This window comes from Hippopotamus amphibius, chromosome 3, assembly GCF_030028045.1.
Source record: "Hippopotamus amphibius kiboko isolate mHipAmp2 chromosome 3, mHipAmp2.hap2, whole genome shotgun sequence".
Classification (NCBI taxonomy): Eukaryota; Metazoa; Chordata; class Mammalia; order Artiodactyla; family Hippopotamidae; genus Hippopotamus; species Hippopotamus amphibius.
In genome coordinates this window covers 130,189,973-130,214,362 of record NC_080188.1, presented here as the reverse complement: position 1 = coordinate 130,214,362, position 24,390 = coordinate 130,189,973, and the positions used below count along the sequence as shown (strand labels likewise).

Sequence of the window (24,390 nt, the reverse complement as noted above, 5' to 3'; positions counted from 1 at the left end):
GGAGCACGTTATCCTGTGTTTTCAGCACAGAGGCCAAGAGAGATGTTGGAGGCACCAAAATGTTGCTTGAGTCTGTGTTGACCCGTGACCAGGCGTGTCAGCCCCTTCCCAGGGGAGACCTGGCCTGGGCCACCCACTTCCCATGGAGACACAGGGTCTGCTTTCTCCCAGGGTCCCGTGGGAGGCCTGGGCTACCCACTTGGAAGCATCTCCCAGGCTTGTAATGAGGTGTACCTTGTCTTCCCAGCGGATACGCCCATCGAAGAATTCACGCCAACGCCGGCGTTCCCGGCCCTGCAGTACCTGGAGTCCGTGGATGAAGGCGGGGTGGCCTGGCAAGCCGGACTGAGGACCGGGGACTTCTTGATTGAGGTAGGGACACTGGTGTTCGTCTCTTTCTGCTTGGGGAGAGCGCCGACTCTCTTGAGGTTGGTGTCTGTGGTCTTGGCAGCGTGATCATTGGGCCAGGCCTGGGTGCACACGTGGAGGCTGCCGGGGACCGGTTGCTTCCACCCACGGTGGATGCCATGTCCTGTCTTTGAGGCTTTGGCTTTGTCTCTTTGGAGGCTTGAAATGTATGTGACTTGGCCATTGGTTTGAAGTAGAAGGTAGACGGACGAGAAAGATGGTTGCCATGATGTTGGGGACACGCACGAATCCATGGTTGTGAGTGTACAAATAGACCCATGGGGGGCCTCGGCCCATTCTTGTGCCACAAGGGCAGGTTGAAAAGTGCTGTGCTGTGGCTCTCGCTTGCATGAGGTCTGTAACATTGGCGGCTGAGAGTCCGTTGATTTTCAGGTCAAAGTAACTGGCCAGTTGGGTGGATGATGGTCTTCAAAGACCAAGGAGCCTGGGCAAGACGGGGGACTGGAGGTGATGGTACAAAAAGGAAACTTTTACATTCAGACGCTGTGAAAACCAGCTTTCTCTTGTAGGTGAAAGGAAGGGAGCGTCCTCTTCGTTTAAAAAATCTCACTAGATGTGAGTGCCCGACTGCTTCAAGCCTCACCTGGAGCTGCCATGTTGGTGTGTAAGAGGTAGCAAGCTGCCAGCACACCTGAGCTCCCTGCCTTTTGCGGGTTTAGGTGTTACTTTCAAAGGAACGTGTTACTCTTTGGAAATATCAAGAATAAAAGAATATGTTGTACCCTGAAAAAATTATTTTTAAGAGGTTTGGTGAGCTCAGATGGCCCCCGTTGGGAGTTCATGTTTCTTGGAAGAGCGTTCTGTGGGGCTAACCCTGAGCTCTGTCTCATCACCTTTGGAAATCCACCGCCAGGTGGAAAGGATGGGCGCGTGGTCTCCAGCCGGGCACTCGCCCGCTCCGCCGTGGGGCCGGCCAGACACTCGTTCTTTCTGGAAAGGAGGAGACCCAGGCCATGGCGAGATAGCCACTTGAAGCCATTTCTCTCTGCGATGTCCAAGCGTCCAAGGGTGCTTTCTGAGCTGCAGTTTTGCTCACGGTCTCCTTGGTGTTTCTAAAGACTGTAAGAGTGATGGAGATCCGGAAGGAAAGATGGTATTGGAGGAGAGAGAGCCAGGTGAAGCGGAGAAGGTGCTTCACCTCATTCCAGTCTGTGGGTCTCACTTTGTGTGCTGAAAGAAGTATTTAAATTATTCCCGACCAATCAGAGTCTGGCTGCGATGAAGCGTTGTGGGTCCTTCATTGAAACTGTGAGGTGCACATCCAGCATGGTGGAGACTGGCACCTGCGGTGCTTTCATGGGTTAACTTGATTTGTAACCTCATGAAAACGCAGAGAGACTGGGTTGAATCATCTTCTGTAGGATGTAGTTGTGATGTAAGTCCCCTTCCCGTGTGTGTGTGTGTGTGTGTGTGTGTGAGAGAGAGAGAGAGAGAGAGACACAGAGAGAGAGATTCCAGTAGGTTGACAGAGCTGTTGCTGCTTCTCGGTTTTAAATAATAAATGAGGCTGCAGATGCCGAAGCATCCCTGGTTGTTAGGCTTCTCTGATTGTTTCCTTGATAAACTAGTCAATAAAAGAAGCGTGGGACGGCTGCAGAGCGTGTGCTGGGCCCACCCCTCTCCCAGGAAGCAGAGCTGCGCTGGGTTGGCGGACGCGTCTGCAGCGCATGCCTTGGGCTGGGCGGAGAAGGCACGCCACCTGGTTGGATGCAAGGCTCTGTGGAAATTGGAAGCATCAAGAGTTTCTACCCTTCTGTTTTCAAAGCATCTCCTTTGACATTGCTTTTAACCTCTGATATGCAAACATGTTTGCCATTTGGGAACAGCTTTTATATTCTGGGTAACCTCTGAATTCCAGGATTCCAGGGAGGACTGGCTGGCCCTGAGCTGCCTTAAGGTTCTGTTGGTCTTATTACATCTCTAATGACCCGAAGGAGGAGTGGGTCCCAAACAGCCCCAGGCCCTACAAGGCTGCTCATCACAGGTCCTGCTCTAATGGGGGTGTGGTGGGATGGGGGGCCTGGGGACCCCACTCTTCCCATTTCATTCCAAGGCTACCTCGTGGGGGCTCAGAAATTCTCCTTTGGGAGCTTGGGTTGAAAAGGCTGAGAATCTCTATTGATTTGTTTTCCCAGCTACCAGATTCCGCCACTGGAATAGGAAAATCGTTTACAGCCTTATAGGTGCATGTTTTTTCCGACAGAAAATTTTTCTGTGTTTTTAAGTGAAAAGCTTCAACCTTGGAGGGGTGGTTTTAGACAGACTCACATGTCTCCGGTGGGTCTTTGTTTTGACCGGAAGCTGTCCTGGAGGCTGGGGTTTCTGGGCTCTTGGTCAAGTGCCGGGTCCTGTTTGGAAGCTGCCCCAAGTGCAGGCTAACTGTCCACATCTCCCTACATCTCCCCCACAAGGCTTCCTTCCTCTTTGCCATTGGAAAGGAACACAAAGCAGGTCCGATTTTTATTTTCTTTTTAAAAATGCATGCTGCAGTTTGAACTTGGGGACCAAGGGGCAACTTTTGAAGTGAACGTTCACTCTTCAAAGTCCTCAGCATCTCCTGAATTTCATTTTTCCTTCTGTACTTTGTCAGAACGGTCATCTTGCCGGCATGGACCCTGTCAGGGAGGGCTTCCTTTGTGCGTCCGTTTCCTGGGTGCCTCGCCCTCTAACGTGTATCTCTCTGCGTTGACTTTGGGGAGGAGTCTGTTCTTTTGTTGCTGGTATTGTTTCTTTGTTGAGCACGCCCCTCCCTCCCGCCGAAAAGCCAAAGGTTTGAGTGAGGTTCTGTGGAGAAGGCTATCTTCCAGTTGGGAATGATGCTGAAATAGATGGGCCAGCAGGTTGTTAGGAAAACTCATCTCAGGGGTGGAGAAGAGGAAGCGGGTGCACCATGCAAGGGGACGTTCGAACAGGCGGCCCCGTAGACCCCGTGTTTACCATTTTCAGATCAGCCTGATGTGCGGGTCTCCCAGATGGCTGGTGACCCTGCACCTTCCCCAGAGAGCTCTTAGGGGCAGTGGGAGTGGGCAGGGTGGGCAGTGGGAGTTGCGAGTCCCTCTGGAGACCTGGGAGGGCCGGGGGTGGGGGCGGTGCGGGGAGACTGATGCTCAGAGAGGGGGGCCGGGGCAGTGACAGCCCAGAGAGAGAAGCAGGCGGGGAGTCGGGGCATGTTTTCTTCCTGTGCGGGTCACATGTAAGGTTGGGGCCTCCACCAGCCAGGAATGATTAAGGCTCAACAGGAAACCCGATTCAGGCTGGTTTCAATAACGATGAGGCTTGCCCTAGAGTTGAAATTGAAGCATGTAGAGGCAGAGGCAGCCTCAGGCACAGGGTGTAGAATACTCCGCCTGCTATTTCTTTGAGATTATCTCAGTTCAGGCTCCTCACCCCCAGGAGGTGGGGCAGGAGAGGCCGCTTACGAGGAGTCGTCAGGAGGACGTGGATGTCATGGGTGACAGTTTTGCACGCGGTGATTAAGGAGACTGGAGGTGGGGATGTCACTTTGATTCCTGCAGGGACTCAACAAACCGGAGCGCCCGTCGGCCTCACCCACTGAAACCCAGCTGGGCACCAGGGTCACCTGCAGACCTTTCAGAGACACTGAGACCTGGTCCCAGCCCACACCCACAGAATCAGAACCACGAGGCAGGAGCATAGGTGCTTTTAGGGCGCTTTGGTGACGCTGCCTGCGGTTCTGACGGGCAGGAAAGGTGACGACCTGCTGGCCTCATCATGTTGGCTCTTTGGACCTCTTTAGTTAGTTAGTTAGTTAGTTAGTTAGTTAGCTATTGGCTGCGTTGGGTCTTCATTGCTGCGTGCGGGCTTTCTCTAGTTGTGGTGAGTGGGGGCTACTCTTTGTTGTAGTGCGCGGGCTTTAGTGCAGTGGCTTCTCTTGTTGCAGAGCACAGGCTCTAGGCATGTGGGCTTCTGTATTTGTGGCACATGGGCTCAGTAGTTGTGGAGCATGGGCTTAGGTGCTCTGCGGTGTGAGGGATCTTTCCAGACCAGGGCTCGAACCCGTGTCCCTGTATTGGCAGGTGGACTCCCAACCACTGAGCCACCAGAGAAGTCCCTAACCTCTCAATTTAGCGTTCTGACAAAAAAGTAGAAGCAGGCACTGCCCTGATCTCCTCATCTCAAAGCTACGACTGGCTTTCTTCCACAAGCCTCCCTGTTTGGAAACTTAAGTTTTGTTTCTCGCGTTACTTTTGTAAACTAAAATATCCTGTGTCTCGTGAGTTGCTCACGATACAATTAAACCGTCAAAAGAGCGAACAACAGTGACAAGAGCAGATGCAGCCCAAGGCCCGTGTCCTTGTTTGTAGTCATCGGGGGTGTATCTGCCACGCGCTGCACGATCCCATCCAACCCTCTCAGTCATCCTACAAAAGAGCATCGGTATTACCCCCATCTGATGGATGAGGAGACTGAGGCACAGAGAGGTTCAGTCACTCGTCCATGGTCATGCAGCAGGTGAGCCGGGATTCCAACCCAGGCTGTCTGAGTCAATAACGTCACAGCTCAGAGATACATGGACGTAAATTAAGAAGAAACACAGACAATGAGATACCAACTTTAATTTTCAAATTAGCAAACACTTTTTTTATTACTATACCCGTCGCTAGTGACAGCACTCCTAGGTTGCTATAGGAATGGATAAATTGCCATAAAGGTTTCAGAAATCAGTGTAACAAGATGTAATAACCGTAAAGCTGAACCAGGAATCTTACATCTAGGAACCCATCCTAAGGGAATGATCTAAAAACCAACCAACCAAACAAACAAACAAAAACAGACAGAGACCACAGGGCAGCAAAAAGAAAGGGGTGGAGGTAGAGGGGAATGGTTCAGGGGACACCATGCATCTGTTGTGAATTTATAAGAAAGCATTAAAAATTATGCTTGCAAGGAGTTCTTACTGCCATCAGGAAACAGTCACCTTATATTAGATGAAGAGGACAGAATTAAAATTATCTACACAATATTACCTAAATTATACCACCTCCCCCCAATAAAAGCATAGGAAAAAAAGGACAGTATTAACCCCTAGGTAATGGGATAGTGTGTGATTATTTTCTCTTTTGCAGACTTCTCTCTCTTTCTCAGATTTTCTAGAATGACAGTATTAATTTTTGACAAGGATTCATTTCACAAATAGGAAATTATTCCTTAGAAGAAGCCATCTCACACAGCTGAGCCATGTCTCAGCCTCCATGGCCGAGGAGTTACTGTTTGCTTTCAGACAACAGCACTTTTCTGGGCGTTAATTATTTTCCTGGGGCCATCACTCCCCAACCTGATGCAGTACTGGAGACTCCTATGGTTTTTGTGATTGTTTTCTTAGACCTGAAGTGGCAGATCTCGTTTTTTGTGTTAATTTCCCTAAATAGGTTTTGCTTTGCAATTAAAGCAGGCAGCAATATCCTTCATCCTTGAAAAGTGATGCTTGAGTTTGCTAATTACTTTTTCCTCGTATTCAATACTTGCACTAAAGATGGCCTGCAACTGTTTTATAATCTCAGTTTGCATTAAAGTGAGATCGCTGAGGGATGCCCTGGTGTTTTCCTTAGAGACTATTTGAGTACCTTATAAAATGTTTGTCAGGCTGCTGCTTGAGAACTGCGATTTGGAAAATGTAATGCAGACCCTGGCGCACATTTGCCCAAACCATTACTTTCAACCCAGCTGGAGGTATGAATAATTGTTACAACCTAGAGATAATCGGTCAGGCTCGCCAGCTTGAAACTTAAGTATTACATTGAGGAGAGTAAACAAAGTCCAGGTGGTTCCTGATCAGTGGTTGTGCAGGTCATCAATCCGCACACGCTTCCTGGGTCTCGGCATCCCCATCAGCAAAGCTGGTGGTTGTGTGAATTAAGTCAGCGGACGTGAACCGCAGTCATCCCTCGGTGTATCCGCTGGGGGTTGATTCCAAGACCCGCCACAGATGCCAAAATCCTGTAAACACTGTGCCGTAGGCAGCCCTCTGTATCCGAGGATTCTCTGTCCACAGATGTGGGACCTGCAGATGCAGAGGGCCAACTAGATAGTTACTGAAAAAAAAAATGTAAGTGGATCCACATAGTTCAAACACTTGTTGTTCGAGGGTCCACTGTACGTGCCACCTGAGCTCCGGGCACGCGGGCTGCTATTAGCCCCCATCTTGTTGTCTAGGAGACCGTGGAGGGCCAGCGGTACTGGACATAGTATCCCATCAGTATTTGTTATTGATCGACATCTTGTCCTTCATCATCATTAATGATGCCTGACTCAGAAGAGGAAACCAATAACAATGAGCTGAACCAATAGTAATAATAAATCATACATAGAGAGCGGACGTGGTTGCCAAGGGGGAGAGGGTGGGGGAGAGATGGAGTGGGAGTTTGGGGTTAGCAGATGTAAACTAGTATATGTAGGATGGATAAATAACAAGGCCCTACTATGTAGCACAGGGAACTATATTCAGTATCCTTGCTGAACAGTGGAAATTAACACAACATTGTAAATCAATTACGCTTCAGTAAAAAATAGTAAGTCATAATGTTATAATCATGACAGCTGACTATTACCACTGTCCTTTCCAGCATGTAGCCATTACAGAGCACACCCACCATGGGCCAAGCACATACAGCCGGGCACTTCCAGCCAAGAGCGCACTGGCTGTAGCTTCCTGGTGCCTCTCTGCGGAGGGGACGTCAGCTAGCGCAGACACCTGCCCCGCCCCACCCCAAGCCCCAAATATCCTTGGCAGGCTTGCCTGTGGCTTTGGCTCTCATGCTCTCCGGGCACTCATGCCTTGCTCAATCCTGTTTTGGCATGAGTCTGGCTTTTAGGTAATCTTGGAATTCCTGTTCACGATTCCCATTTTACCCTCCAGTGACAGATCCCAGGGCCAAGGCCAGAGCCCTCTGTAGTCTCCCTGGTGCCAGCATCCCTGTTCAGCCAGGTCACACAGCTCACTTTCTCTACCTTGCCTTCCAGGATATCGTGAGAGGCTTTGTCACATGTCCTGCTGGTGGCCTGCATGGCCAATCTAGGAACTCTACCCACTCCCCTCCCTTGCAAAATTCTTAATATCTTATTTAAGTCATTTTATGGGTATTTAATTCAATAACTAAGTTAAAAAGCAAATGCCAGCTGATGTTAGCAGGAAGTTAGGACGACCGGCATATTCTTGACCTTGAATCACGTCGATACTTTGGTGGTCAAGTTTTGTTGGTTTCATGTTAAAGACAGGCAGGGCCCAGGGGCTGTCCTGGGTCCCTCTGAATGTGGGGTGTTTCTGTTCTGAGGCTCTGTGGCTTCTTGCTGTGCTGGTTTTGGAAAAGGCCTGGGACCCCTGGCTAGCTTCTCACTCCAGCTCCCCTGTGCCTGGGCTGCCAGCACTGCAGGAGGGGAGGCTGTGACCTTGACCTGCCTCTCCATCCCCTTGCCTAGGCTTTCCTAAGGTCTAAGCTTCTCACCACCTTCTCCGTGACGGTTGAAAAACATTCTTTTAGTCGCATATAAAAGTCAGCACCGAGGAGTTAGACAAATTTGTTGTTTGCCTTTAGAAGATGTCAGTGCCCAGGGCAAACTGCTGTCATTCTAGTCTTTGCCCTCCAAGGATCCTGCCACTGGGGTCTTTGCTGTCCGAGGCCATAGCACTGGGGTCTTTGCTCTCTGGGATTCCTAGCATTGGGGTCTTCGCTGTCTGAGACTCATTGCACTTAAGTCTTTACTTTCTGAGGCTTTAGAGGCCACTGCTCTAGGGGAAACCCCTGGAAGTCTGGGAGGCTGGACCCCTTTCCTGCACATAGATGTAGCCCCTCCTGTACCTAGAGAATGGGTCACTTTGTCCTCCATATTGACTGAGAACAGGTGGTCCAGGCTGAGGAGCAGCCCAGAATCCTGCCGAGAAGGTAGATGCAGGCGGTTTAGCTGTTGCAGATCTGAAGTCTTGGCCCGTTCATTTTGGGGTTCTAATTTGAAGCATCAGTGATTTCAATTTCAGGCTAAAAAAAGATTCAGAATCACTTCAGGGGACCACGGCTGCTGTGCTCGAGGCTCCATGGGACTGGCAGATGGCAGTGCACGGGGTTGGATAGAGACAGAAAGGAGCCACGGTCAAGGGCACAGGCTGTGTGTGCAGTGTGATCTGGGTTTGAATCCAGGCTCTGTCACTTCTTCACTGTGTGAACTTGGGAAAATCTTTCATCTCTTGGCCTCAGTTTCTTAAACTAGATAAAAATGTGTGTGAAACATGCAGATTCTGGCAGAGTGAGTTCTCAACAATTGGTAGCAATTGTACAAATCACTTTTGCAACTTCATTCATTCAATTCTGCAGCACGCGTTGGGTGCCCAGCAGGTGCTGGGCTGGCTTGTGCTGTGGGGAGGAAATACACGAATCAGACAGAGTTCCTCGAGGAACTCACCATCTGGAAGGAGGGCAAAAAGTAGAGTATGGGGAAGACCCCGATTTAAATCAGGAAAAGGTCTTCATGAAAGAGATGGTGTTGGCTCAATGCTTTCATGAGTAAGTGGGGTTTCTACGGGCAGAACTAAAGAGGGAGGGCTCCAGAGAAAGCTCAGGGGGTCAGGAACGTTCAGGGGGGATTTGGGGAGGGGTCAGATGTGGTAGAGCTGAGGGTGACTGGGGCTGTCCAGAGAGGGCCTGGAATGTCAGTTTAAGTAGGTGCAACTACCTACAGCTGGTCAGTGGCCAGGAGCAGCAAAAGGAAGAGTGGCGTGGCTGGACCTGTCCACGGTGCTGAATCTCTGCAGGGCGCGGGATCCCTACAGCGTTTGGACCTGTCCAGGGTGCTGAAATCTATGGGCGGTTGGGCCTCTCCAGGGTGCTGAACCCGGCAGCCGAGAGGATGGAGCCTCCCATCAGGAGACTGGTAGAAGGGCTCAGCATTTTCCCTCCCTCAGTCCCTTCTCCTCCCACCTCTGTGTCCTGTGTCCTTGGCTTTCCTGGGCACAGCAGCTTATGATTCAGTCGGTGTGCTCGTCTGCTTGGTGGAGACGTCTCTTCTGTGAGGAGGGATGAAGGGATCAATGCGGTTTCGCATCTGTGCTGTCCTTTGCTCTAAGCCAGCCTTCACTTTACCACCGAAGCCTCAGCTCACATGTCACGTTCTCAGGGAGGGCTTCCCAGGCTCCCTCTGATTGCCCCTGCCCCTAACGCTTACTCTGTGTGCTTCCTTCACTGTCAGAATCTTCCCGTGTGTTGGGTGGTTGACTTATGTTTGTCTCCTTCCCAAGAATGCCTGCTCCCTCTGGGTTGGACAGTCTGCTGACCTGGTCTCTACTGTGTGTCCAGTGCCCAGCACAATGCCCCGATGCATTAAAGAGGCTCCAAAATGTGTTCAGTGGTGGACCTCCTGGGAAGTAGGTGTTTTGTGTTCATTTTGCAGGTGATGAAGCTGAGAGGTTAGGTAGCCTGCCAGGGCCCCACAGGGAAATCTGAATCTAGGTTGACTCCCAAGCTTGGGTCTGGCTGATACCCTGGGTAAATCCTGGGTCACTGAAATGTAATCTTACAATGATCTCCCTCAACCCAGGAAGGATGCTGTATACCCAGCCCCAGCCTACACAGGGTGAGGTTTGCAGAAGGCATGGTGAGCTGAGATCCTCACATAGGAAGCTTCTGGTTCAGGCTTCTCTGATGGGCCTCTTGATTCGCCTGTGAGGAGCCCTCCTGGGTCTTTTCCACCTGCTCTCCCTCCCTCCCTTCCTCCCACTCACCCACCTCCCAGGGAGCTCTGCAGGCTCTCGTTAGCATTGATTTGTCTCTGTCTGCAGTGCCCTTTTGTGGGGCGTTTCATGATGCAAGTGGTTAGGTTGGCAAATGAACTGAAGGAAGGCCTGGTGCTAAATGCCCTGTAGGATCTTTTAATTGATGGAGTTTGTCAGTCTTGGGAATGAGGGTGTGTGTGTGCCAACAATAAGTAGAGTTGAAATGAGAAGGGGCGGGGAAGGGGATGTGGAAAGCCACAGTTACCAGCTGTTGCTGAGAATGGTCTCCTTGCTTTGGTGCCATGAGACCAACCACCTACCGGCCAGTTTTCTGCTTTCCTCTACCCAGGGCCTTCAGTTTCATATGACCAAGTTTTCATTGTGCATCTGTGCTCATCCCTCTGTGGGCAGGGCTGGGGGTCATGGAGATGAAAGGAGACCATCTCTGCCTCAAGGGGAAAAGTGTGTGGGGAGAGGGAGGCCCGTAAACCTGGCTGGGGTGCAGAGGGAATAATGGGTTATTTGGATGGGTGCGGGAAGTGGCAGATCAGCCTTGACCCTGACCCTCTCTGCCTGGTCTCCCAAATGTGTGCCATGCCTCCTCCCACCCCCAGCAGCCCACACTGCTGCCTCTCCCTGCCCCCCTCTTCCTCTAACCATTACCCCTCTTCCACCTCCACCTCCTCCTCCACCAGGGTAACTCCAGCTCACCCTCAGACCTCTGCCCAGGGGCCCCTCCTCAGAGAAGCCTCCCCAACATTCCCCAAGACACCCACTCACAGTGCCTGTCACTGACCCTGCCTGAACTGGAAGCTCCATGACCTGAGGGTCCATCCAGAGCCAAGCACATGGCAGGTACTCAGTCAGTGTCTGATAAATGATGGAAGGCACCACAAGGGAAAGGCACAGTCTGGATAAAGGCTCTGAGGCAGGAACATGTAGGAATGTGTGGGAAATGTCAGGGGGCCCAGGAAGGATAAAGAAGATGGGCCCTCCAGATCAGGGAAGGCCTTGAATGCTGAGCTGAGTGGTGGGACTTCACTCTGTCACTGGAAGCAAGCCACCTCAGGTGTTTTAGAAGGATATCCATGGCCTGTGGGTCACCAGACTAGGGCCTTGGGAAGAAAGGAGGTGGAGGGGCTTCCCTGAGGGTGCAGGGTTTAAGAATCCACCTGCCAGTGCAGGGGACATGGGTTTGAGCCCTGGTCCGGGAAGATCCCACATGCCATGGAGCAACTAAGCCCATGTGCCACAGCTACTGAGGCCCGCACGCCTAGAGCCCATGCTCCACAACAAGAGAAGCCACCACAATCAGAAGCCCATGCACTGCAAAGAAGAGTAGCCCCTGCTCTCCACAACTAGAGAAAGTCCTTGTGCAGCAACGAAGACCCAGAGCAGCCAAAAAGTTAAATAAATAAAATAAATTATTAAAAGAAAGAAAGAAAGAAAGGAAAGGAGGGAGGGAGGAAGGAAGGAAGGAGATGGAGACAGAGAGACCAGATTGGAGGCCACTGCCCTTGAGAAGCAGGTGAGAGCAGGAATTAAAAGCATAGTCCCGGGAGGCAGCCCATGTGGATCCAAATCCAGCTCATCTACCTGTTTGCTGTGTGGCCTTGGGCCAGTCACGCAACCCCTCTCTGCCTCAATTTCCTCATTGGCAAAGAAGACATAGTGGGGCTTCCTAGGTGGCGCAGTGGTTAAGAATCCGCCTGCCAATGCAGGGGACACAGGTTCAATCCCTGCTCCAGGAAGATCCCACATGCCGCAGAGCAACTAAGCCCATGCACCACAACTATTGAGCCTGCGCTTTAGAGCCTGTGAGCCACAACTATTGAGCCCATGTGCTGCAACTACTGAGGCCCACGCGCCTAGAGCCCGTGCTCCACAACAAGAGAAGCCACGGCAATGAGGAGCCTGCGCACCACAGCGAAGAGTGGCCCCCGTTCACCACAACTAAAGAAAGCCCACACACAGCAAAAAAAGACCCAACACAGCCAATAAAATAAATTAATTAATTAATTCAAAAAAAAGAAGGAGAAGACATAGTATACACAAGAGGAACCATTACTATTATTGTTGCCGTTGTTGTTAGCCTGTGGGAGGGATGCAGAGCCTTTCTGACCAGGCCAGGCCACCCCTCCCCCTAGGTAGGGTCTCACCACCCGGAACCTCTCCCCATAGGACCCACCCTGGTGAGGTCAGGTGTGAGCCCCGGGACCCCCAGTGCCCAGCACGGACCCTGGAGAGCTGGGGTTTTGGGGCTGAGAGAAGGAAGGCAGGAGGGCAGTGCTCTGCCCCTGAGCTGACCAGACACCTCCGTGGCCGCCCCTGGCTGCGGGCTGCTGGGAGCCTGGCCAGCGCTCGACGGTGTGGCTTCTGATCCAGTGACTCGAGTTCTGGATTTCCCCCAAGCAAGGACGCTGCACGGGACGTCCTCCCCCACCCATTCCTGCTCCGGCTCCAGCAGCAGCTGCCACCACCAGCACACACCCCACCCCTAAGCGTTCTGTGTGTACTGACTCTCGTAGGCCTCATCAGAAGCTGGGGGGGTAGGTTCTCGCACTCTCCCCATTTCTCAGACAAGGAGGCTGAGGCACAGAAAGGTCTGCTAGCAGGCTGGGAGGCACAGAGCTCCTATGAGCTCTATGAGCTGGGTTTCCAGGGCTGTCTGGCCCCAGCGCCGTGTTCTGACCATGTCTCGCTCCTGCCTCTCAGACGCTCACACTGTCACCCCAGGAAAAATCAGGTGATGCCGCCAGGAGGCAGGGTTACTGCAACGAGGCTTATCTTCTCGGATTTTTATTTCTTTACGTGTGTCTGTCAGAGATACATTTTGTCACATGTGCGCAGACACGTACTTTTTTCCTTGTGTATATCTTTTTTGTTGTGTAAAATACACATACCTTAAAATATATTGCTGTAATCATTTTTAAGCACAAAGTCCAGGAGCATTTGGTACAATCACAATGTTGTGCAACCCTAACCTCTCTCTAGTTCCAGAGACTTTTCATCATCCCAAAAAGACAGCCCTGTACCCATTTAGCAGACAGTCCGCATCCCCTCACTTCCCTCAGCCTCAGGCTACTGCTAATGTGCTTTCTGCCTCTGTTGAGTTGCCTGTTCTGGTCTTTCACATACGTGGATTCCTACAGCACGTAGCCTTTTCACAAAGAATGTTTCCAAGGTCCGTCCGTGTTGTAGCCTGTGTCGGGGCTCTTTTCCTTCCATGACTGAATAATATCCCATTGGTGGGTAAACCACGCTTTGTTTATCCATCCATCGGTTGGTGGGTATTTGGGCTGTTTTTACCTCTTGGCTATTGGTGAATAACATTGCTGTGGACAAAAGTGTACAAGTATTTGTTTGAGTCCCTGTTTTCAGCTTTTGGGGGGTATGGACCTAGGAATGGGCTTGCTGGGTCATAGGGTAATTCTTTGTTTATCTAAACTGCCAAGCCAGACTTGGTTTGAATCAACAATATTCAGTGAGCACTTAGTAAGTGACCGTCTTGATGCTGGTCCTTGCGGAAGAAACCAGGAGCAGAGAGAGGGGAGCCAGCCCCGGCCCACGGGGACAGAACTCAAACCCAGCGTTTGCTGACTGCAAACAGCGTAAAACAACAGTGACGGCCATGGCAGTGGGAGATGTTGAAATTTCTTGAGCACTTCCTGTGTGCCAGCCTTCGCTTCTGGGATTTCACGTGCAGGAACCCACTCAGTGCTCAGCTGAGTTTGGATATTCCTATCAGTGACTATTTCTGCACAGGGAGGCTGGAGCACAGAGAGGGAGATTCACTTGCCCACAGACACACAGTGAGTGAGTGGCAGGGCCAGGCTGTGGCCCAGGCAGGCGGCTGCTTCAGAGCCCGTGCTGTGAACATCTCCACCATACAGCCTGGAATAAGGAACGGAGTAAAGGGGCTGGCCAGGGAGGGACCATGGTGGGCTGTAGGTCAGCATCCTGGGGTGGGGGATGGTAGCGGAACCAACTCCCCAGGAGAGTGTGAGATGAGACACCCACATAAAGTATATTGCCCAGTGTCCACAGTATGACTCGCCAGGGGGTGGGGCCTTGAGGGGTGAGGGCTTGGGGGACAGTGGGGTGGGGAAATCTCCCGGGGCTGTCACAGCACCCAAGCTGGTTGGGGGGGTGGGGCAAGACATGCCTCAAAGGGCTGCATCTTCCCCAAGAGGGTGGTTTTCATAAAGGAAGCACGTAAGCCTGTTGCCCTGGATTTACAGAGGCTGTGACTGGAGATGGTAGAACCAAGAAGGACCAGGGGCCAGGGGGACCAGATGACTGCTGGGGCGCGGGGTTGGCAAGAAGAACTGTGAGGACGGGATGTTAGGACGGGCAGATGCCTGGTTCTGGGTGGCCAATCATCTTGGAGGTCATGGGTGGGTCACCTGCCAAGAGGTCCAGAGGTGGGAGGAATAGAAGGACCTAGAAAAAGGACACCTTAGATGAACAAGGCGTGGGTTATGGCATCCAAGGGGGCAGTGGGGACAGCGGTGCCAAGAGCAGTGTGGGCCGGTTGCAGCTTTGAGTGATGGACATTCCCCCAAACACCAGGGTTCACGGCCATTCAGTCAGAATATGCGTCTGCTGCTGGTGGTCAGCTGTGTGCAGGACACGCCGATGTCTCATTTCACACTCCTCCCAGCATTGGGAGGTCGGTCCTGTTGATGGTCCCATTTTGTAGATGAGGAAGTTGAGGCTCAGAAAGATCACATGATGTGCCCAGCCTCACACAGTTCTCACGATGGGGCTGAGCTTGACCCTGGAGCTTGGACTCAAGGGCTGCGGTGTCCCCTGTCACATCTTTTCTTCTGTCCAGCCTGGAGGCCCAACTGGAGATGATGGAATAGTTCAGGTCTGCAGGGGAAGCACTGACTAAGCAGATTGAAAGTCCATGGAAGGCAAAAGTCATAACTGATTGGAGGATGCCTGGGGGGCTTCCTGGAGGAAGTGAGAGGAACTGTCTTCAAGCATCGAGGGAAGTTGATTAAGGGTGGAAGCAAAGCAAGAGTGCCCCATCTCCTCCATTCTCTCCAACTGATTCCAGAACTTTCTCTACAACTGACATCACTGAATCCAGACTGGCTCAGCATGCAGAGGGAGTTTGCTGGTTTGAGTAACTGAAAATCCCAGAGATGTCTGGCTTCAGGCTCAGCTGGATTCAGGTGCTCAGTGATGTCCCCAGGATCCTGCTCCTTCTCTCGGTTTTCCTCTGTGTTGGCTTCGCTCTCAGGTGGGTTCTCCCCATGAAGGTGGCAGCGGTTTCCAGCAGCTGAGCTTCTCATTCTGTCCATTGAAGAACCCCAGCAGAAAGAGAGCATCTCATTGGTCTGCCTTGGGTCACGTGTCCATCCCTGAGCCAATGATTGGCTAGGCTGATGGAAGATGCTGATTGCCCGGGTCAGCTCACGTGCCCTCTGCAGAGGCCTTAGACTGGGTCGGCCCCCTTGGCCACAAAGACTGAGAGTAGGGGTGGGCAGGCTCACAAAGGAAGGTTGCGTTTCAGGTGTGGGAAAGAGGAGGATGAATTGCTGGGTAGGCAGATTCAGGAGAATCTGAAAATCATTTTAGGCATGGACTGGACCGTGTAGGATCATGTGTGTATCTGGGTTACACATCTACAGACTTATTTGGAGCAACTGTTATATAGGGCCAGGCCTCGTGGCTGGGGAAACAGAGATGAACCGGGCCTGGTCCTTCTTCCCAAAGGCAAGGAGTTAGAACCTCCCCAGAGCCTCCTCAGCCCAGGCAGAGGGCATCTGTCACACATAGTGTTTCCTCCACCAGTATTTTCAAAGGGAGGGAAGGAGTGAAAACATGAACTGGAGATCAGGAGGAGCCAAGGGAGGGCAGAAGCTCCTGGCTGTCCCAGCAGAGCTGAGAGGGGGCAGCCCTGTGGGACCGTGTATGTTGGGAGAGAGAAGTTGTGGCCACACTATGCCTTTCATTTTAAGGGCAAGGGGCCTGGTTGGGCACCTTTGCTTAGGCGGGAAGCAAACTTGCGATAAGTGAGTGTCTCAGTCAGCTCAGGCTGCTGTAAAAATTGCTACTGACAGGGTGGCTGAAACAATAGACATCTGTTTCTCATATTTCTTGTTCATTTCTGGAGACTGGGGAGGCCAAGACCAGTGTGCCAGCTGATTTAGTTCCTGTTGAGGCCTCTCTTCCTGGCTTGCAGATGGCTGCTTTCTTGCTGTGTCCTCACATAGTAGGGGAAGAGATCATCTCCCGGGCACCTCTTCTTATAAGGGCACTAACCCCATCCTGGGGACTGCACCCTCATCTAACCAACCTCCTAAATGCCCCCACAAATACCGTCACATTGGGAGTTATGGCTTCAAGGTAAGAATTCTGGGATAACACACATTCCATCCACAGGACTGTGCTTGGGAATTGAGCTCCCAGGGCCTTTGACCTGCTGTGTGGCCCAAGGCCACGTCTGAGGGACAATCTTTCCAGCCTGAGACTCAGTCCGTTTCACCGAATGGCCCTGTTTAGGGAAACACGGCAGCCGAGGAGACCAGAAACACTACCATCTCGGGCCCTGGCCTCCAGCACGGGAGTTGCTGGGGTCCACACGGGGCTAGAATACTCTGTCCTTTGCTGAGCACCTGCTGTGTCTCATGAGGGAGGTGACAATAGTGCCCTTTTGCACCCTAGGTTCTGGGGGCTTGGTCAGCATGATGACCTTGAGAGGGAGGGACAGGGCAGGACTCGAACCCAAGTCCAGCTCCAGGTCGGTGGCTTTTGAACACTGTGTGGTCTTCTCCTGAGAAGGTGGCCCTGAGGGCTGGCAGGGAGCTCGGCCGCCTGGCGCTGGGCCCCAGGCCCCTCTGGGCTCTGCCGCCTCTGTCTGGCGCGGTGAGACGGGGGCGTGTTGGTCACTGAGCGTGAGGTGACTCAGCCCAGGGGCTGGTGGCGGGCACACACATCATGACCTTGTCGCTAGGCAGCGGTCCAGCCCCTGCAGCACCGATCGGGCCCTAAGCGATTGGTTCCCATTCTCGTGTCTGGCCCGGCCTCGTCCGTTCCAGGAAGAAATTTTGTTTGTTTTCAGTTAATTTTCCAGGAGTGTTTTTTAATGAGCCTTCTGGAAGGAATGGCCTGTTTTGGTTTGATTTGGGGTTTTTTTGAGAACAGGCTGTGTGCCCAGCAGTCCCCCTGGCCAATCCTGCCCCAGCCCGGGGCCCCTCTCCATACACACTGGCATCACGACCTTCTGATGGACCTCTTGCTGTCCATCACCCCTGCTCAGCTGAGGTCACTTTAAATGGCCAGTGGCCTCCTTCTTTGTTTTGTTTATGGAGATGCAGGTGCAGGTGTTGGTTGGCACAAGGCACGGGCTATTGTCCGGGAGATAAAAGCGTGATGGAAGGAGTTAATTGGGTGATCACAGCAAAGTGGGACTTGGCGGCCAGGAGCCTTGGCCAGTGGGCCTGGGCAGGAGTCCTGATGCCGACCTCTCTCTGGCTTTGCTCAGACTCAGCCTGTGTCTGGGAGTACACCTGCGAAAGGTGTGCCTCCAAAGGTCCATCTTCCTGTCTACTTACAGCAGGAAGGGGAGTGTTGCCACCTTGCTCAGGGCAGGAGCAGACCTGCAGGAGGGGCTGCGGGCTGTCCCCTGGGATGGGGGCCCCTCTCCATTCTCGCCACTGCCCCCTCCCCGAGGTGTCCAGTTGGGAGGCTTTGGGACCAGGAATTGCAAAGTTGGGGTACAAGGAAAGGAAGGCTGTGTGATTCCACTCATAGGAGGTCCCTAGAGTTGTCCAATCCATAGAGAAAGTAGGATGGTGGGGGCGGCGGCTGGGAGAGGGGAATGGGGAGTGAGTGTTTAATGGGGACCGAGGGTCACTTTGTGACATGATGTTCTGGAGATGGATGGAGGCAGTGTTTGCACAACAGTTTGAATGGGCTTCATACACCGAGCCGTACACTTAGAAATGATTAAGATGGTGAATTTTGTGTTATGTGAACTTTCCGATTTTTTTGTTGTTGTTCTTTTGAAAAAAGGAAAGCGATATTCTTGACTTCTTAAAAATACTTTTTGAACAATAAGGCTTTACTGTTAGACCGCCGGCGAGTCCTAGCTGTTCCTTCAGCCCCAAAGCAGATAGATGACGCCCCTGCCTGCTGTGCATGGTCCTGGGGTCACACGAGGCATGAAAGTGCTCTGCGCCGTGCGTGGCTGGTCCCACGGGGGCACGTGCCTCTCACGTGCACAGGCACGTTCCCTGTAGCATCTTTGGAGAGGTGACGAGATGGGGAAGCCCCGGGAGTAGGGGTGCTTCAGGGGAACTGCATGCACCCTGCTGGCCCCTCACTCTCCCCCAAGGCCCCATCTCAGAGGCCCCCAGAGCCCCCCCTCCCCGGCTCCTAGCACTGCTCCCCTCCCCGATCCTTTAATCAGCTTCCTGTGTACTCAGGGCGCTTGGCGGCACATGGCATAGTTTATATGCATATTTTATTGTCGGTCAGTCTCCCCAGCCCCAGAGGGAGCCGTAAACTCTAAGAGGACAAAGACTTACTTACCTGGCACATAGCAGGAGCTCAATAAATCCTTGTCAGATGAAGGAAAACTGCGCAGAAGTTGTGTATGTGCAGACACAAAGGATTCCCCAAATGCAATCCTACGTGGCAGACACGGGTTTTGCAACAGTCACTGTAGTATGGAAATGCTGTTTTCTTTAAAGTGTGCAAAGATGCTGTACTTATTCTCCGTACTCTGAATTTCCCTACGGAACATAAACATGCGTGAAAGTTCTGTGATAACCGGGTCACCTAAGCAGAGGGGACAGGCGTGGGGGTGAGTCAAACAAACTTGTGTTTGTTGCCTAATTAAAATCACACAAACCGGTAAGATCACTGCTGCTGTGCATGAGGGTCGCCGCTACTGCTGCATCGTTGCCATTCTCTCCAGGGCCTTCAGAATTCTTAGCCACCTTGAGCCATGAGACTCCTGGGCCAGCTATAAATCTCCAGGAAATGGGTGCCCTGCTTGTGTCACTTGCTATTTCCCAGAAGCAAAGGGCAGGTGCAGGCAGCCGCAGGAGGCCTCCCTTTCCGGCTGGTGTGAGCAGAAGGGGATGCTCAGCGGCTTCCCCTCACTTGTGATCAGGAGCTACTGTCCCCATAAATCAGGCAGAACTTGGCTCTGTTCTCAAAAGCAGTTCCCCCGAGATGATCCAGCAGGCCACCTTCTGCGTAGGGTTACTGGTAAGTCTTCTGCTGTCTCTACCTGGTCATTTCCCCCGGCGCTGCCATTAGGGCTTTCAGTTTGAACCAAACAGGAAATCAAAGTTATAAGCCTCCTGGCATTTTCAGCCACGAAAATATACCTGGAAACCAGCCTGACTGCCGGTCACTCCTCCCAGTGGTTTGCGATTGGGGGATCAGGGTTTGATGCAGGAAGTGTCAGAATGGCTTCACCTGGTTTCCTTTTCGAGACCTGATGGCAAAACCTATGAAACTGCTCGGGGAGAAAAGCCCACGAAAGAGCCTTCCGGAGAGACAGTGGGGACATGCAGCAGCCCCAGCCCCTGTCCTTCTGACCTTCCCTGCCCTGGTGTCCAGTGCCTGTGACCCTCTTTCCTGCCCTGAGAACTCCCTAGGGAGAGTGTGGACATAGTCACCCAGAAGAACCAGCGCTGGTGACAGTCCCTGGTGCAAGACCCTTGCCCAGGGACAACTGCCTACACAGGTCTTCCACCACCTTGGACCTTGTGTCGGCTATGGTCACAACCAGGTGCTGTAACAGACAGGCCCCAGGATGAATGATGGCTGTGATTTGAACAACAGTAGTTTATTTCTTGCTCCTCTCTTTTTTTTTTTTTCTTAAAAAAACTGTTATTTTTTGGCTGTGTTGGGTCTTTGTTGTTGTGCAGGCTTTTCTCTAGCTGGGGTGAGTGGGGGCTACTCTTCATTGCAGTGCACAGGCTTCTCATTGTGGTGGCTTCTCTTGTTGCAGAGCATGGGCTCTAGGTGTGCAGGCTTCAGTAGTTGTGGCACATGGGCTCGATAGTTGTGGCTCGAGGGCTCTGGAGTGCAGGCTCAGTAGTTGTGGTGCACAGGCTTAGTTGCTCCGCAGAATGTGGAATCTTCCTGGACCAAGGGTAGAACCCATGTCCCCTGCATTGGCAGGCAGATTCTTAACCACTGTGCTACCAGGGAAGCCCTCTTGCTCCTTTCAAGTCCCAAAAGGATGCTTCTGAAGGGCTGCCAGCCGTCACCCACGCTGTGATTAGAGACCCAGTGTCTCCGCATCTCCTGGCTCTTCCATCCCCAATACTTGGGTGCCTAGGTCGCCAGCTCTATGACATCTGGCTGGCTAGTTTTTTCTGCTCACGTTCTGCTAACTGGAATCCTGTGTCCCTCACTGACAGGGGGCAGGGCCCTGGTCTCACTGAGCAGTAAGGAGAGCAAAGGGTCAGTCTTGGCTATTGACCAAGAAGTGCCTTCTACTAGAGCCTATAGACAGACTTAAGCACTTTTTCAAAGAAATACATCATACAAAAACTTATCATTAAAAAATTTCTGTGCAATATCTATTGTTACTTTTCATGAGGGACTGACCAGTATATGATTTTAAGTAGAGCAAAGAGGCTTTTCCTGACCCTCTAAAGTCCCATTGCAGGCGGTCACTCGTACTATCAGATTAGCACTTTTGACCCCATTTTACAGATGAAGACGGTGAGGCTTTCGGGGATTGAGCGGCTCACACGGGATTCCGGAGCCCAGACTCGAGAGTGTTCTATGGAAGGTGGACAGGGAGGCATCCCACCCTGAGGGGGCGACCTGACCTCCTGACCTCCAGCCGGAGGGGCAGCTCTGTGTGAGCAGGGGAGCAAGTCAGGCCTCCCTCAAGCCACAGCTCTGCAGTCCTCACGGGGTGGGGGGTGGTGCAGAGGGGCGAGGAACTCTCTGGAGTCTCCTTTATAAAGGCACTAATCCCATTTATTAGGGCTTCACCCTCCTGACGTAATCACCTCTCCAATGTCCCACTTCCACCCACCATCACACTGGGGGCTTAGGATTTCAGCATAGGAATGTTTGTGGGGGAGGACACAAACATACAATCTATAGCAGCCAGACATCGAGATTTTTCTAGCAAATCTCCCCACTGCATATGTTGGTAATTGTTCAGATTTTCTATTATCATTACACTGGAAACTCAGAGTGAACAAAACAGGGCTCCCCTGGCCACCTCTGATTCAACAGAGTGTCTCGCGTCAGAGTGAGTGGTGGGAGCCGCCCGGACTCGCTCTGCTTCAGTGAAAAGAGGTAGATGGTCAGGCTGATGCCTTGGATCCCAGCTCCAGGGACAGCCAGTGCGGAGATGCAGGGCTGGTCCACACTCCCAGCCCCAGTGTCCTCTGTGTCCATAAGTGGGGCCAGGCGGGCACGTGTGTGGGATGCAGTGACTGCAGGGATGGCGTGTCCTGCACGGAGCCTGTCCTCGGTCACCGGGCACCGTTCCTACTCCGGCCTTGGCTGTGGGAGCTTCCCTTCCTGGCAGCGTGTTCTTTACGCCAGCAGCCTGCGGTCTCTCCTCCACCAGCCCGTTCCCCCTGGACCTGAGAGCACATACACTCCCGCTCAGAGCTGCACAGCGATGATTAGTGTATTTACCAGATTATGGGATCAACGTCTTTGCAGGAGAAAATTAGCCCCAATTGCCATGTGCGTCCCAGCCCACTGCGGGCTGTTGGCTGGCCCGGGGTAACTTCCAGCTTCCTCTGCTGGGCAGGGAGCGCTTACCTGCAAGGGGACCCGCCTGTACGGGCCTCTGAGGTGAGCTCCACAGGCCTGGGTCTGCAGGTAAAGCCAAGGCTGGTGGCTCAGACGAGACTAACTGTCACACAGCAGACCGTCGGGCTCACTGGAGGCTGGGCCAGGCACCAAGGAGGCTGCTCCCTGGGATTTCTGGGGTTACAGAGTTACTGGGCTTCTGGGGTACAAGGGGCCAGGATCTGGGGTGCAGGAGGCCAGGGTCAGGGCAGCAAGGTTGCTGGGGTTCTGGGGGCTCAGGGGTCCAGGGTCAGGGCAGCAAGGTTGCTGGGGTTCTGGGGGTGCAGAGGGCCAGGGTCAGGGCAGCAAGGTTGCTGGGGTTCTGGGGGTGCGGGGGCCGGGTGCACTCACAGTGCCCCATCTTTCTGCACGCTGCTCTCAGGAGCACCGGGCAGCATCCCTGCGGGCGCGGGCCCCGCCTGCTGCCCACCCGTGGATAACAGACAAGGCCCTGCTCCCTGCAGTCCCCGGGTCTGGGCAAGCCAGCTGCACCGTTGTTCATGGGAAGGGGCTGAATACCGGCTACCTGGTTCAAGCGCAGGGCATTCACGTGGAAAACCTGTATCGACCGTCAATTCTGTGGCCCATGGGGGCTTGGCAAAGAGGGAGAGCCCAGGCCCCACCCAGGTGTGCCGGGGGGACGGAAGTACACAGTCTGCAAGCACCAGGACGGGGCGGCCGTGATGGCTCAAGGGAAACAGGTCTGCACACGCACGCACATGCTCATACGTTCACGCATGTTCGGGGACACTCGTGTGCGCACGTGCACACACTGTAGTAGGACACATAACGGCCGCCCAGAGGTCCTCGTCCCTGGGACCTATAAATGTCACCTTATGCGGAGAAAGGGTTTTTGCAGACATGATGACGTTAAGGATGTTGACGTGGGGGGACGGTCCCAGGTTATCCAGCTGGACCCTAAATGCCATCACAGGTGTCCTTGTAAGAGGGGGCCAGGGGGAGATTTGACACAGACAAGGAGGAGGCCACGTGACGTCAGAGGCACAGACTGGAGGGACGCAGCCACGACCAAGGGACACAACACCCACCAGAAGCTGGAAAAGGCAGGAAGGAGCATCCCCTAGAGCCTTCTGGGGGAGGGTGGCCCTGCTGACACCTTGATTTCTGACTTCTGGCCTCTAGACCAAGAGAATCCATTGTTTTAAGCCCCCCGGTTTGGGGTCATTTGTCACAGCAACCCCAGGAAATGAACGTACACACGCATGCGTGCACCTGCCAGGATAGGGTGACATCCTGGCAGGGACCGAGCCTCCATCCGTGGGTGGTCAGCAAAGGGCCCCAGGGGGGAGATTTAGGCTGAAACCTACAAGATGAGGGAAGGGCTCAGGAAAGGCCAGGTGGGGGGTAGGGGTGGGGTGACCAGAAAGGGGCTCCATGCATTCTAGAACACTTTGGGAGGTGGCAGGTGAGGTCAGAGAAATGGGTGGGGCCCATATCCTAGGGGGCCTTTTAAGATGCGGTGAGGCCCAGGGCAGTGGAGAACCTTTGGGGTCTTTGAGCAGAGTGGGAACAAGATCAAGGATTTGCGAAGCCCCCCATGGAGACCTGGCCTCCAAGAAACGACAGCCTGCCTTCGCTCCCTCCAGCCCCTCCCGTTTTCTTTTTTTACACTTACATTCACCTAACGATTTTTTAAATTGTGGGAAAATATGCACAGCAAAATATACCATCTTCACCATTTCTAAGTGTACAGTTCAGGGGCCTTAAGTGCATTCATGATGTGCGACCATCCCCACCATCCATCTCCAGAACTGTCTTCATCTTGCAAAACGGAAGCTCGGTCCCCATTATACACGCACTCCCCGCCCCCCAGCCTTGGCAACCACCATCCTGCTTTCTGTCTCTGTGAATGTGACTTCCCCAGGGACCTCAGAGATGTGGAATCCTGCAGGATTTATCCTTTCACGTCTGGCTTCTTTCACTGAGCATCATGTCCTCAAGTTTCATCCACGTGGTAGCAAATGCCAGAACGTCTTTCCCTTCTGAGGCTGCATAGTATTCCATGGTGTGGATGGACCACATCTTGTGTATCCATCCAGCCATCCACGGACACTTGGGTTGCGTCCACTCTTTGACTATTACGAATCACACTGCTGTGAACGTGGGTGTGCAAGTATCTGTTCAAGTCCTGGCTTTCAGTTCTTTGGGGTACATACCCAAAAGTGAAACTGTTGGATCAAACGGTAATACTATGTTTCATTTTTCTGAGGAACCACCAAGACTATTCTCCATTCTGCGTTCCCACCAGCAGTGCACAAGGTTCCAGTTTCCCCAACTCTTGGTATGTTGGTTTGGTTTAATTGTAGCCATCCTAATGAGTGTGAGGCTGTATCTCATTATGGTGTTGATTTGCATAATGACTGGTGATGCTGGGGGTCTTTTCATTTACTTATGATGAGAGATTTGTATGTCCTCTT

At 52.7% G+C, this 24,390-nt stretch overlaps 1 protein-coding gene across 2 annotated transcripts in view; it reads left to right on the top strand.

Annotated features, from left to right (window-relative positions):
- Nucleotides 1-24,390, top strand: part of SHANK2 (SH3 and multiple ankyrin repeat domains 2) — a 470,853-nt gene that overhangs the window by 308,311 nt on the left and 138,152 nt on the right. For both annotated transcript variants that reach the window (XM_057729608.1, XM_057729609.1), the window contains one exon: nucleotides 248-372. In XM_057729608.1, the coding sequence (XP_057585591.1) occupies nucleotides 248-372 (125 nt within the window). The remainder of the gene's footprint in view (nucleotides 1-247; nucleotides 373-24,390) is intronic.